This window comes from Fulmarus glacialis, unplaced genomic scaffold (genome assembly GCF_000690835.1).
Source record: "Fulmarus glacialis isolate BGI_N327 unplaced genomic scaffold, ASM69083v1 scaffold39649, whole genome shotgun sequence".
In the NCBI taxonomy this organism is placed as follows: domain Eukaryota; kingdom Metazoa; phylum Chordata; class Aves; order Procellariiformes; family Procellariidae; genus Fulmarus; species Fulmarus glacialis.
In genome coordinates this window covers 1-12065 of record NW_009235939.1, presented here as the reverse complement: position 1 = coordinate 12065, position 12065 = coordinate 1, and the positions used below count along the sequence as shown (strand labels likewise).

Here is a 12065-nt window from a genome sequence, read left to right as displayed (position 1 = left end):
CCCCCCGACACTATCCTGCCTTGTGTTCTTACCAGGTTATGTTATATTATGTTACAAGGTTTTAAAAATATTTTCCCCTAAGTCTGAATTCCAGAAAAGTTCTATATAAAGCCATTCTGTCAGTCTGATTTGAAGAAATGGAAGTGTGGATTTGAGAATCCTGCACAGTCTGAGGACATTACATCCAGTATAGCCTTACTTCATTTTGCCTCATTATGACTCTCAATTCAGTTTGCAAAATTCTGTGAAGTAAAAACTTTGAAGAGTAGTGATAAAGGATGGCTGCCATGAATATGTTTTAAGATGGGGTTGAAAATAAGTCTCAGTGGTTGGGAACAATGTCAAATTACTTTAATCTTTTTGGAGAATTAGAAAAATATTACTAATCTAATAAGTAATGCGTAATGTACTAATGTTATCAGTCAGTTCAAGTAGTGGCGAAATAGTGTTTGTGTTTAGCACAGAGGTCTAATTTATTTTTACTTATGTTGTCTGCAACAGCTAAATTTCTTGGAATGAGTCTACTGCTATAGAAATATCCCTTGAGAACAGGGATTTTATTTCCCAGAATTGTTTCAACATAGCCTGTGATAGAAATAAGGCCTGATGTGTATCAGCTGTTCTGCAGAGTTTGCCTGGCCAGTGTTTACTGGTGGCCTCTAGCAGAGGAATGTCAGAGACAGCTGTCAAATGAGCTACAATTTCTGAATATTTTATTGAGTATGAAATCTAGAAGTTGCAATGTTTTTGCCAAAAATAATCTGTATTTTTCATATAATATTTGTATGCATAGGAAATCCTGATGTTATGCACCAGTATCTTTTTGTTTGTTTGTTTTTCCCCTCAACAGTTGATCAAGAAACTATTGCTTTTCATTCCAGGAGAGTAAAGCATACACTGGCCTTTCTAGCTGTAATATAAGTTTTCTACAAAGTACATCTTTATAACAGACTCTGTAATTTTCAGTAACCTATAACGTAAACAATGTTTTCTTCCAGCCTCCAGTAACAAAAAACCTAGTGACTAATTGCAAACCTGTGACTGACAGAATTCGTAAGGCATACAAGGACAAAAACAAATACAGGTATGTTGTTACAGTCCTGTGAAAAGCCATGCCAGGTTTTGTAAAGCAATAGGAAGAGGTGTAAATACATACGTGACCAAAGATTGTATGTGTATGTTAACAAATCTTGGCTCAACTTATTTTAACAGTGGAACTGAAGAAACATACTGATATCTATTTATGTATGTTTCATTGTGCAGAATGATGTGATTTTTTTCATAGTTTCTTATTTAGTAGACTAAATATTTCCATACTACTTGTGTCGCCTTGGGCCAGATCCTAATTTGTGTTGTACCAACAGTAAGCCAGAGTATCTTTAGATGGCTATATATATTGACTATATGTAGTGAGTGAGGGCAGTTAAAGTGGCATAAAAAGGAGGAAAGAGCCTGTCCTGTACCTAGAAGTTGTAAATCTGCTTCATCCTTTCTTCTACTGAAGCATAAAAAAAAGAAAAGAAAAAGCATTTTAGCCCTAACTACCTTGTAATTTTCCTGCAAGGAGGAGGAATGACAGGGAGGGAGGGAGGCGGACAAGAAAAGGGTTTCCATCCCCTTTGGAAAGAGCAGGACAAACCATGATCATGACTGTGGGTTTGTTTGAATGATTGTATTTGTGTAGATCTGCCTGAGATCAGGTTCTCTCAGATCTTTCTTCTCTGAAATCTGCAAGCCAACTGCATGCCAGTGAGGCTGTTTGCTGGCGTGGAGCTTACAGCTTTGTCTCCTGTTGTGGTGTTGGGCAGGGGAGAGTGACGCGGAGTCTCTGAAGCATACAGTTGCCCCAGGAGCGGCTACGAAGTCAAATAAAATGAATGAAAGAAGGTTGCAGATGCTGCTTAGGGCAGCCTTTGGACATTATTATACATTAATTCATAGTACCTCAAGTTGTGCTGTAAGCTTTATAAATAATTCTCTTCCCAGGAGAGTTTATGCGAAAACTGAAAAGCTAACAGAACAAATGAGATTGAAAAATGTGGGGGTGGAGGCAAGGATTTGCTGTGCTTAATGATGTAAATACATTAGTATAAGTCAGTTTAATATATAAGCTGCTCTTTTGTTCCGTTGAACTTCAGTATTGAATAACTGTATTATTAATTTTGTGAGCCTAATAAATGGTGTATGTTCTCAGGCAAGACTTCAAGGAGCAGGCAGGGTCTTTTCTTATATCAAGATAAGAAAGGTGAAAAATATGTGCGGGACCTCTAGTAAGACTGTTGAAAGACCATTTGACCCCCTTTTAAAGTCAAGATGTGCTTCAGAAATTATACACTTCTGCATTTCATATACTTGTTTTATCTGCAAGTTATTGATTAGGTGGGTGAGGAAGGTTTTATTTGTATTTAAGGCTGTAGTTTTATATACTCTTCTGTAATTTTATTTTAAGATTTTTCTGGGATTGGTGATTGGATAAGAAGAACATGTTTTCTCATGTCTGAAGTGTAATTATAAATTACCATTGTAAATTCTGTGTGTTTTAAAAAAAAAAAGCATAGTAAGTGTTATGTCTACTTTCAGATTAATTGTTACTCTTATGCCAAAAGGTATAGTTTACATAATTTGTATTGGAATTCAGTTCTTCGGTTTATGGGTGGCTACTAATAAATCTACAGGAAAGTAGTTCTGTACAAGAACGTTAGCTGAAAAATGTAAATATACTGATGGAAATCAAATTATAAATTCTAATGAAGGTTGGGCAGTCAGATTAGAAATAAGTTTTTAAATAAAATATTGAATTAATATTTATTGAACCTGACTTTAGGTTGTTCTATTAATGTATAAATATATTTTTTTAATAATAAGGTTTGAAATCATGGGAGAAGAGGAAATTGCCTTCAAAATGATTCGCACAAATGTTTCTCATGTAGTTGGTCAGCTGGATGACATACGAAAAAATCCCAGGTATCCTGTTTCTTGATTTGTATGAAGCTTTGAGGTGGTTTTAATTTTATGCTTCAACTGTTTAAACTGTTTGTGTGTTCAAAAAAAAAAAAAAATTATTGCAATGTATTTCTATATTGTGTGTTACAGGGCAAGACCAATTTTAACCAAAAGTACTTCTAATTTTTTCTATTTAATTGAAGCTAAGTGGCAGCTCTCTCTCTTATGCTAGGGGTTACCTCATTAATTTCTGTTACATTTTTATATCTCTAAAAAACTTATAGATAAACTTCAACTATTTTTGAGGCTTTCATTTATGCCATTCTAGAGGGCATACAGTTTATATTGCAGGTAGATTTATTTTAAAGGAAGAACATTTTGATCTGCTTTAGCAATTTTAAAGTAAAGCTTAGGTGGGGATTATTTTGTTACAAAATCAGTTTTGCATACCCATTATGCTTTCATGCTCTGCTACAACATGGCAAGAGGTATTAATTCTTTTTTTTTTTTTTTAAAAAAATATTTGGTGAGAAACCATCCAGAGCCAGAAGGTAGTCCTCTCTTTCTCCACTCTGCAGTGGTGAAAGGTTTAAATACCCAAATCTGAGAATAGGTTCTGTAGTGTTGAATTAGGCTCCTGACATGACTGTGAGATAAATGGGGAAAATAAATGTCCTGGGATACATTCACAGCAACCACCTTGCAAAGCCAAGGATGCTGTATTTGAGACTCAAGTCTGAATCTGCTTCGCAGAAGCATTTAACTGTAGTCCTGAGCCCATTGCATAAGATTGGGGTTCAACAAGGTGAGATAATTTAATAGCTAGCTGTCTTAAAAGTGAGACAGTGCCTCCACTCGTCTCCTCTCCTTCCTTCCTCTCGGTTGCACACTTCTATCTTGCATCTTGCTTCTGTCTTCAGAAAACTAGAGTTCTCTGCCAGTTTAATGAGTTTGGCCTCCAAGGAGGGGTCTGATAAGTGTCAAAAAACAGAGCAAGGAGGAAGGTAGGCCCAGGTACCTTTGGCCAGGGAAAAAGTGAGACAGTGCCTCCACTCGTCTCCTCTCCTTCCTTCCTCTCGGTTGCACACTTCTATCTTGCATCTTGCTTCTGTCTTCAGAAAACTAGAGTTCTCTGCCAGTTTAATGAGTTTGGCCTCCAAGGAGGGGTCTGATAAGTGTCAAAAAACAGAGGAAGGTAGGCCCAGGTACCTTCGGCCAGGGAAAGTCAAACCTCCTCTTGCAGGTAATCTCAGTTGCCTGTAAAGCTACACCATTATTTGCATTTGTAGATAAAGAGCAGGTTTTCACTTGCCTCTTACATTGTAATACTTGCTAGGCCATTCATTCAGAAAGGGGAATGCTAGTCTTGAGACATTTTGTAGCTGAAGGTGGTTTGTATCTATTGCTCTTCCTTAGAAGAGTGCCTTCTGGCCATGTAACTCCTGCATTCCGGTTCCCACAACGACCCGGTTCAAAAGTGGGCAGTGCCCTAACTCATCCTGCCACTTCCTCTTCTTCCTCCATTTCTTTTTATCTGCTGCCTAGGACTTTTTCTTGAAATGTAGGTGTGATTTCAAGCCTTCTGTTAGGCCCAAGGAGGGCACGTAACATGAGTTTCTCACCTTCACTGCTCAAGTTCATGCTTACAATCACTGGCTTCTTATTTTGAAGGATGGTTGCTGATGTCAGACTTGATCCTGACACTGTGTGGTTGTGGTACGAGTATTCCCAATGGATTGAGGCCTTCTTGCAACTTAAAATGGAGCTGCCTATTCTGTGGAGTGATAGCATCCTTAGATGAGGATGTGTTTGAGTAAGGGTGTCTAGTCTGTTGTCATAGGAACCTCAGCAGGCGAGATGAGGCAGGCGAGCTGATCTGTCTTGAATCTTCTCTAATTTTTGTATGATGCACTGGCATGCTACTACGGACTCAGCCTGAGGCTCCATATATGCATACCCTTTTGTTTTTTTTTTTTTCTCTGAAGGAACAATAGTGTATTGTAGTCCCAGATTGTTGGCTGGTTTGTGAAGTGAGGTTGAGTCAATTGCTTGGGCTGTATTCCTGCAAAGTATAGTGCAGTACTGTGGCCATATCTTGTTAGTAAAGGAGAGCTGGCATGGCTATGTGGGCATGCCATTTCCTTCTCTTCGCCATGCTTTCCCTGCATATAAAACAACATAATAGTTATACACAGTTCTTGGGACAAAATAAAAGTATTGTTCACTTACTGATCTGCCTAAAACGTTTGTTTTGCATCCTTAAGGAAAAGTGAGCCTTAATCATCTAGGCATTAATTCTGGAATATCCAAAGAAATGTCAGATTTGCTTTCTTCTGGATGGACTAAAACAGTCTTTCCATTTGAAACAGATTAATATCCTCATCGCTCCCACTTACTGTGCTTTGGTTTGCTCTATGTAGCAGCCTCTCAGTCTGTAAACTGCATCTCTTTCAGATGAAGCTGAACAGGGATATACGCTCCAGGAGTGCAGCTACTGCATTCGCAGGGCTAATGAGCTGCCAGTCCAAGAGACAAGGTCAGGGATAGTCCAGAGTGAACTCCCCAAATGCTTATAGTGTAGACATATGATTGCCATAACCAGCTGCTTTGCGTAGTATTACTTGATAGTGTATACATAGCCTGCTCATCTTTGAAGAGGAGAGGCATATTTTGCTCTTCTCAGATGTAGCAATTTGAATGACTGTTTGTCCTCTGCACGTAATTATCTAGAGCAAGGTTACCAGTTATGCCAGATTCAGTACAGGCTGAGGAAAAGCGGTAATGCCCTGTGTAGGCCGATTCACGTGCTCTAGATTTCTGCTTATTTCCAGCTTCATGTAGGAAGTCTGAACTTTGCTCTTTGAAAGAGCACACCATACTGTAGAGAATACAGCTGACCAGAACTACTTATTTACAAAGGTTAGCAATTACAAGGCATATGTCACCAGATATGATTTCTCCCTCTGGGGAAAATGTAAGGGTCTTGTATCTCACAATATAAATAAAGCACATAACCTTGCCCATATGTGGGAAAGGGAATTTTTGTTGTCAAGCACCAGGTCAGAGTGGCCAAGGATACATAACGGTCTAGCACACTAGTTGCTGCTTTAGTTTCAGTAATTTGCAGTAACTTAGAGTTGTGTGTTTCTTATATGAGAAATAACTCTCTGCAAGAGGTATTATTGGGAGCATGCTTATTTGGTCAGAGTGATTTCCATATGAATTCTCTCCAGGTTGTTGTTTTTGTGTTTTGGTTGATTATACAAGTTCATCTTTGGGTCTGTGATTCAAGTCATGTCCTGCCCAGTTTATATAGTGTTTTCAGTAACTCAAAGCCTGGGGACCAAGCTTTGCCTTCTCTTGTACAAGCTTCTATAGTTTTTATGTTGACTTTCTCTGAAGAGTGCAGCATACACAGTAAAATATTAATAATTTAGTATGTTTACCTCCTACAGTGGAGCTCATTTTGTTATTTAAGATACTTTACTCCTGAAAATATATTTAAAACTATAAAAACCCTTACCTAAGTCATAATGCTGGCCTTCTAAACTGCTGTCTGTATCCAGTGGTGGGCTCTGGGATGATGCATACTAGTGCCCATTAGATGGCAGCGTTATATAAATAGAAGAGAGAGAAATGTGGCTTGTCATTTGATTCCTCAGAGGTTTTGACTCGCTGTCAACCTTGGTGCTCTCAGAATTTAAAATCAAATTAATCTAAAATAATGCAACAATAAGGAAACTGATTACCAGTATCAAATACATCAATTTGGTTTTAAAAGTATACTGTATCAATTTTGTTTAAAAGGATTCTGTTTGTGTTCTTGGTTTGCCAATAACTTTGCCCTATTGTTAAAGGAAATTTTCTAACAAAGACTTCTTGTTTTCTAGAAAATTTGTTTGTCTAAATGACAATATTGATCATAATCATAAGGATGCTCAGACAGTTAAAGCAGTGCTTAGGGATTTTTATGAATCAATGTTTCCCATACCTTCCCAATTTGAACTGCCAAGAGAATATCGGAATCGTTTCCTTCACATGCATGAACTGCAAGAATGGTATGTTACACAGATTCTCTTCAAGTTATTGTAGTGCAATAGCATATAATTAATAGAACGTATTGGTACAAGCCATTTTTTCCCCCCAGTATTGTCATGAAGGAGTTAACAGTAAAGATAATGTGAAAAGATTTGAATGGACTAAAATTTGAGGTTTGCAGGATTTGGGTTTTTCTGTTGCTCTTAAAGTCATTAAGAGCATTGATTGGCCCTAACCTACTCCAAAGACAGAAGTTTAAAAAAAAAAATCAGGACTTCTGACTTTCTTTAAATGTAAAAAAACCCCCATTGTTTGGAATGCCTGTTGCAGAGGGGCAATATAAACTGTTAACTTTCTTACTGAGTGATTTAATTTTTTTTAATCTGTCAGACAGAAATAATTAGCTGGATGATCATCCGAAAAGATACATGTGTGTCTCATTTTTACATAATGTGTGAAATTTTCATGGGTATTTACCTCTTGCCATTTTATAAATAATATTATAACTTCAGAAATTGGGGAAGTTGGTTTCAGAATACAAGCAAAAGTTTGGCAAGTGTAGTGATAAAAATGAGACATGAAGAGTGGTGTAGTAATTTTGTTTCTGATCAGCAAATTATGAGAGATAGCTGTAAGTAAGGAAAGAGGAAATATTAGAGGAACTGTAGAAAGAATCAGAAGGATTGTAGGTAAGAAGAATAGGCGTGGATTGTAGTGCTACAAGCCCTGCTGTAACAGGGGTGGGGGAATGTGGGGAGTGAACCCATTTCAGCAGTTAGCTGTAGAAATTTGGGCTGGAAGAGTAGACATATTGTTGGCTCCCTTTTTGAGGACATCCACCAAGGCTTTGTTAGCTTCACAAGAACACTTTGTTTTGACTTGTTTGTAGCCAAAACAGATTTCTACCAGGGTGGGTTAAAGCGTGCTGAAGTGCTGGTGGAAATCCATGTTTATCAAAATGTTTTACAAAATCATAGGACAGCCCAGGTTGGAAGGGACCTCGAAAGATCATCTGGTCCAACATTTCGTGGGAAAGGGAGCCTAGATGAGATCATCTAGCACCCTGTCCAGTCACCTCTTGAAAACCTCCAGTGGTGGGGACTCCACCACGTCCCGGGGGAAGTTGTTCCAGTTATTCTCACTGTAAAAAAAATTTTCTTATATCAAGAGGAAACCTCTCCCAGTCCAACTTGTACCTGTTGCCCCATGTCCTCTCCACGTGGGTCTTTGTGAAGAGAGAGCCTCCGTCCTCTTTCTAGCACCCTTTACGTACTGGAAAAAACTTTCTTTGCCTGTTTCATGGAAACTCTTTAAAGTTTATATATTTGCATTTATACTATATGAAGCTGTTTTTCTGTTTCCTTCTTTCTTTGTACAGGAGGGCATATAGAGACAAGCTCAAATTCTGGACCCATTGTGTTCTAGTAACACTTATTGTATTTACGGTCATCTCATTTTTTGCTGAACAGGTAAAATTAATATCTTCTTATCAATTCTATAACGTTTAATAGATTGCTGTATCTTCAGGATAACGTAAAATGGATTTCTTAAATAGGTTTTGACGAGTAGCTAGGATTTTTCCTTCATAAAGGAAGTAAAGATTATAGATGACTGATGATTAGATTGCTTCAATTTTTAAGTCATGTTGCGATTCCTTGAAAAGAGAGTCTTATGGGGGGAAGGAGAATGGTGTTTCCTTTTCAGGCACTTTGTGGCTGTCAAGTCCATAAGTGTGCTAAATTTGGATATTCAAAATCAGTAATTGTTTTTGAAAGTCTTGGTCTATTAACACACATTCCTAAAAGTGCAAAGTAAGTTAACAGGAAGAAGATTTAAGTAATAGCAAACTCTAGCCGTGAAGAGAATCTCGAGGTATTTAGGGGCCCTATCTAAATCTCATCCCTAAGTAATTGCAAAGACTCCTATTGAATTCAGAAGGTTTTGAATTTGACTCGAAGGAAAAAACCCTCTGCTTCTGCAAGCATAAAATGGCTTTCTTGAACATGATTAATCCTGCTAAACTTAGAGGGAGTCAATGGAACAAATCATATGGGTAATTCTTTGCAGGTTGGGGCCTTAAGTAACCCTTTCCGTGGTCTGATGAAGAGGGTGTAATTCTTGAAAGGTTGGCTTTTGATTATTATTTTTTTCCCACCTGTAACTTTTGCATGAATCTTTCCCTTGATTTTCAGCCTTTTGTATATGTTAGAAAACTCGCCCTCCATTAGTAACTTTTTGGTTTTGGAAGGGAGTACTCAACTCAGTAGTACAGCTAGGTATATGAATACTGTTTTAAGATGCCAGCTTTGTGGTGGTGTTTTCGAAACGGAATGTAGCCTGATGTTATAATAATTTAAATACACAAATTAAGTTTAAAATAATCAGAATATAGGCATACTGTATTTTTCACTTTCTGCTTGTATTCTGGTTATTGAGAAGTCCAGTGGAAAAGTGCAAGCCTAACAGATGAATTTGAGTAAATAACTTTCTTCCTGTGCAGTGGGAAAAAAAAAAAGGACAGTATTGACTTAATTACCATGGATGGTACAGATTTTATAGTTTCTAGGATGAAAGCCTGACCAGCTGTGCACCTCTAGCCCAGCACAGATCTAAATAATTGTATTTTTTTTCTCTCCTCAGCTAATTGCACTTAAACGAAAGATTTTTCCAAGGAGAAGGATCCAAAAGGAAGTTGGTCATGAACGAATCAAAGTGTAGAAGGGCTTTATTGTGGAGATCAGTCTACCTCAAGATGTGATAAGCATTTAAAATCTCTGTCTCATAAGTGTCTTTTATGTTTGACATTCAACTACGTTGATATGAAGAAAAAAAATCATGCATCTACAGTTAGAATCTCCACAGTACTCTTCATGATATACAAGCTGCTGGAGCTGTGACAATGCAAAACAACAAAAAAAATAATTGCAGGAAACCTGTACATAGGCAGTTTTCAACAGATCTTACTTTACAACTGCTAGTTCATGGCCATGTTATCCTTTTTTATAAAAAGGGTTACCTAAAGAAATGTAGCTGCATTTATTGCAGTGGATGTTGCCAACTTGGAAGGCAAAGTTGTTTGGGATCAACTTAACAGGTCCTTGATCTTGCATTCCAAAACATTTTGCAGATTTCTGTCGTCGCTGCTTTTTTTAGCGTTATGGGAAAATTGAGAATTATGTAACTTGTCATTTAGATTTAGTATACATTTCTTGATGTTGACATTCTTTAAAGCACAGTGACAATTCTTGCCCTATTTGTAGTATTTAACTGGGATTTGGAAGAAATGTACACTAATAAAAAATACACAGTAAAAGAACAACTAATGGTTATTTGAAAGATACTTTATATCTATCTGGTGTATTATATTCCAAAGAATACAATGGTGTTATTTCTTGACTTGATTACAAAGAGAGGGTTGTAATTCGATGAAAATGATCAAGGTATAGTATTTTACAAGCGTTGTAAGTATAAAAGCAAAAGTGCCTCTCCATATGAATGGGTAACAAACTGTTTTAATGTAGCAATGTATGGGAGAAGTGTTTCACTTCAGAAAACAATATTTGTACTGACATGAAGCTTTGGTGTTTTTAAATTTAACAGGGTTTGGCCCTGTATTTTGTTGAGTCATCAGAATAGTACGGTTTTATGTGGGAAAGGATACTGAATCTTTTCAAGCAAAAATTTTTGGTGGTGCATCTTCAGTTAATTGTACTAGCAGTATTCAGAAAAGCATTAATTTTTGTAATCAGATGATGTACAAAATGTATGTGCATATGTATTGTAAGATACTTGGTTTGCTTTGAAATTAACTAAAATGTGATAAAAGTTTTGTCTGTTCTTCCTGTTTTAAAGTAAACCAAAACTCACCCATTTTGATAAATTAGCCATTAGTGTGTATGAATCCTTATGTTAAAAGTTCTTGGTTTTCCCTTAAAAAACTTCCAACAGTAATAACTTAATATTAATTTGAAGCATGAATGGATTCTCAAAGTAGAATCAAACTTTTGAGCATTGTAAAAATACAAGCACTTTTAATTTATTAAGGTTATATTTCATGCTAGCAATATATATTATGCTGAAATGTAGAATATAATAAGCTGAAATCTACAGTACTTCAGACTAGCAGAAAATGAGACATTTCAAGAAATACAAGAAAGCTTTGATAGGTTCTTGCACTTCAAACTATTATTAGATTCAAGTTTGACTAGAATCTGGGTGGTGTTTTTTTTTTTTAACTAACATTTGGCATTCTAATCAAAATAGTTGGAAAACTTGATTGAAATTTTAAGGCAGTTTTTCTGCTGAAGTTATGTATAAATAGTTTGCATAGGTAGCTCAGATGTCACTGCAATTCATTTTTGTTTAAGCAGTTTTGAAGGTAAGTTCATGGCATTTTGTTTAACTTCAGCAACAATAGCCAAAAGATGTAGCATAAACTTACTGAGAAGCATCCATTGAAAATTACTGCTAAAATTTGGAAAAAAAAAACAAGCAAGGGAAGCAAGATAATATGCAAACAGTATTGTGATGGCAACTAAGCCCCCCCCCAGCCACTCACTCGTTCCTGCCAGCGGGATGAGGGAGGGAATTGGAAAAGTAGAAGCGCTGCAATACAGGTGTTACCAGCACAGTTTTGGTCACCAGTGGAAAATGCAACGCCACAGGGGCTGCTGTGAGGAAAGTTAATGCCGCCCCAGCCAGACTCAGTAAAAACTTAAACTCAGTTAAGGAAATACTAAGTAAAATTTCTCAAATGGTTGAGGTTAATGAGAACATTGAAAACTGAAATAGTGCTAAGATTTTTTTTTTAAATTTAGATTTTGTATTTGGTCTTCATAAATAAAAAGCGAAATACCTGAGGACAGAAAATCCAGTGAGAACAGTAGAAAAATTTGAAATGTAAAACGCAGTTTGTAAAATTAATCTGACTGGAGATATATTGCCTGTTTGCATTGACTTTTGGGAAAAATCCTCCCTCGGCATCTTACCCTAGCCTACATACACCGTAACAACCACTTTTGCAGACTTTTTGTTGTCTGAACGAGAAATTAAAGCCATTGCTATTAAAAAAAAAAAAAAAAGGG

The 12065-nt window shown here is 36.8% G+C and overlaps 1 protein-coding gene across 1 annotated transcript; it reads left to right on the top strand.

Moving 5' to 3' along the window:
- Positions 1–960: 960 nt before the first annotated feature.
- Positions 961–10810, top strand: LOC104082923 (N-acetylglucosamine-1-phosphotransferase subunits alpha/beta-like). The gene is made up of 6 exons (XM_009586203.1): positions 961–1084; positions 2866–2964; positions 6834–7001; positions 8360–8450; positions 9049–9106; positions 9622–10810. Exons 2-5 carry the CDS (start codon positions 2876–2878, stop codon positions 9094–9096), a joined length of 396 nt encoding a protein of 131 aa, XP_009584498.1. The 5' UTR covers positions 961–1084; positions 2866–2875; the 3' UTR covers positions 9097–9106; positions 9622–10810.
- The last annotated feature ends 1255 nt before the right edge of the window (positions 10811–12065 follow it).

Excerpts from the sequence above, each read along its gene's own strand:
- LOC104082923 (XM_009586203.1), top strand. The coding sequence starts at position 2,876 with ATGGGAGAAGAGGAAATTGCCTTCAAAATGATTCGCACAAATGTTTCT. Across the intron at positions 2,965-6,833 it reads GACATACGAAAAAATCCCAG|AAAATTTGTTTGTCTAAATG; the intron begins GTATCCTGTTTC and ends CTTGTTTTCTAG. Across the intron at positions 8,451-9,048 it reads TCTCATTTTTTGCTGAACAG|GTTGGGGCCTTAAGTAACCC; the intron begins GTAAAATTAATA and ends AATTCTTTGCAG.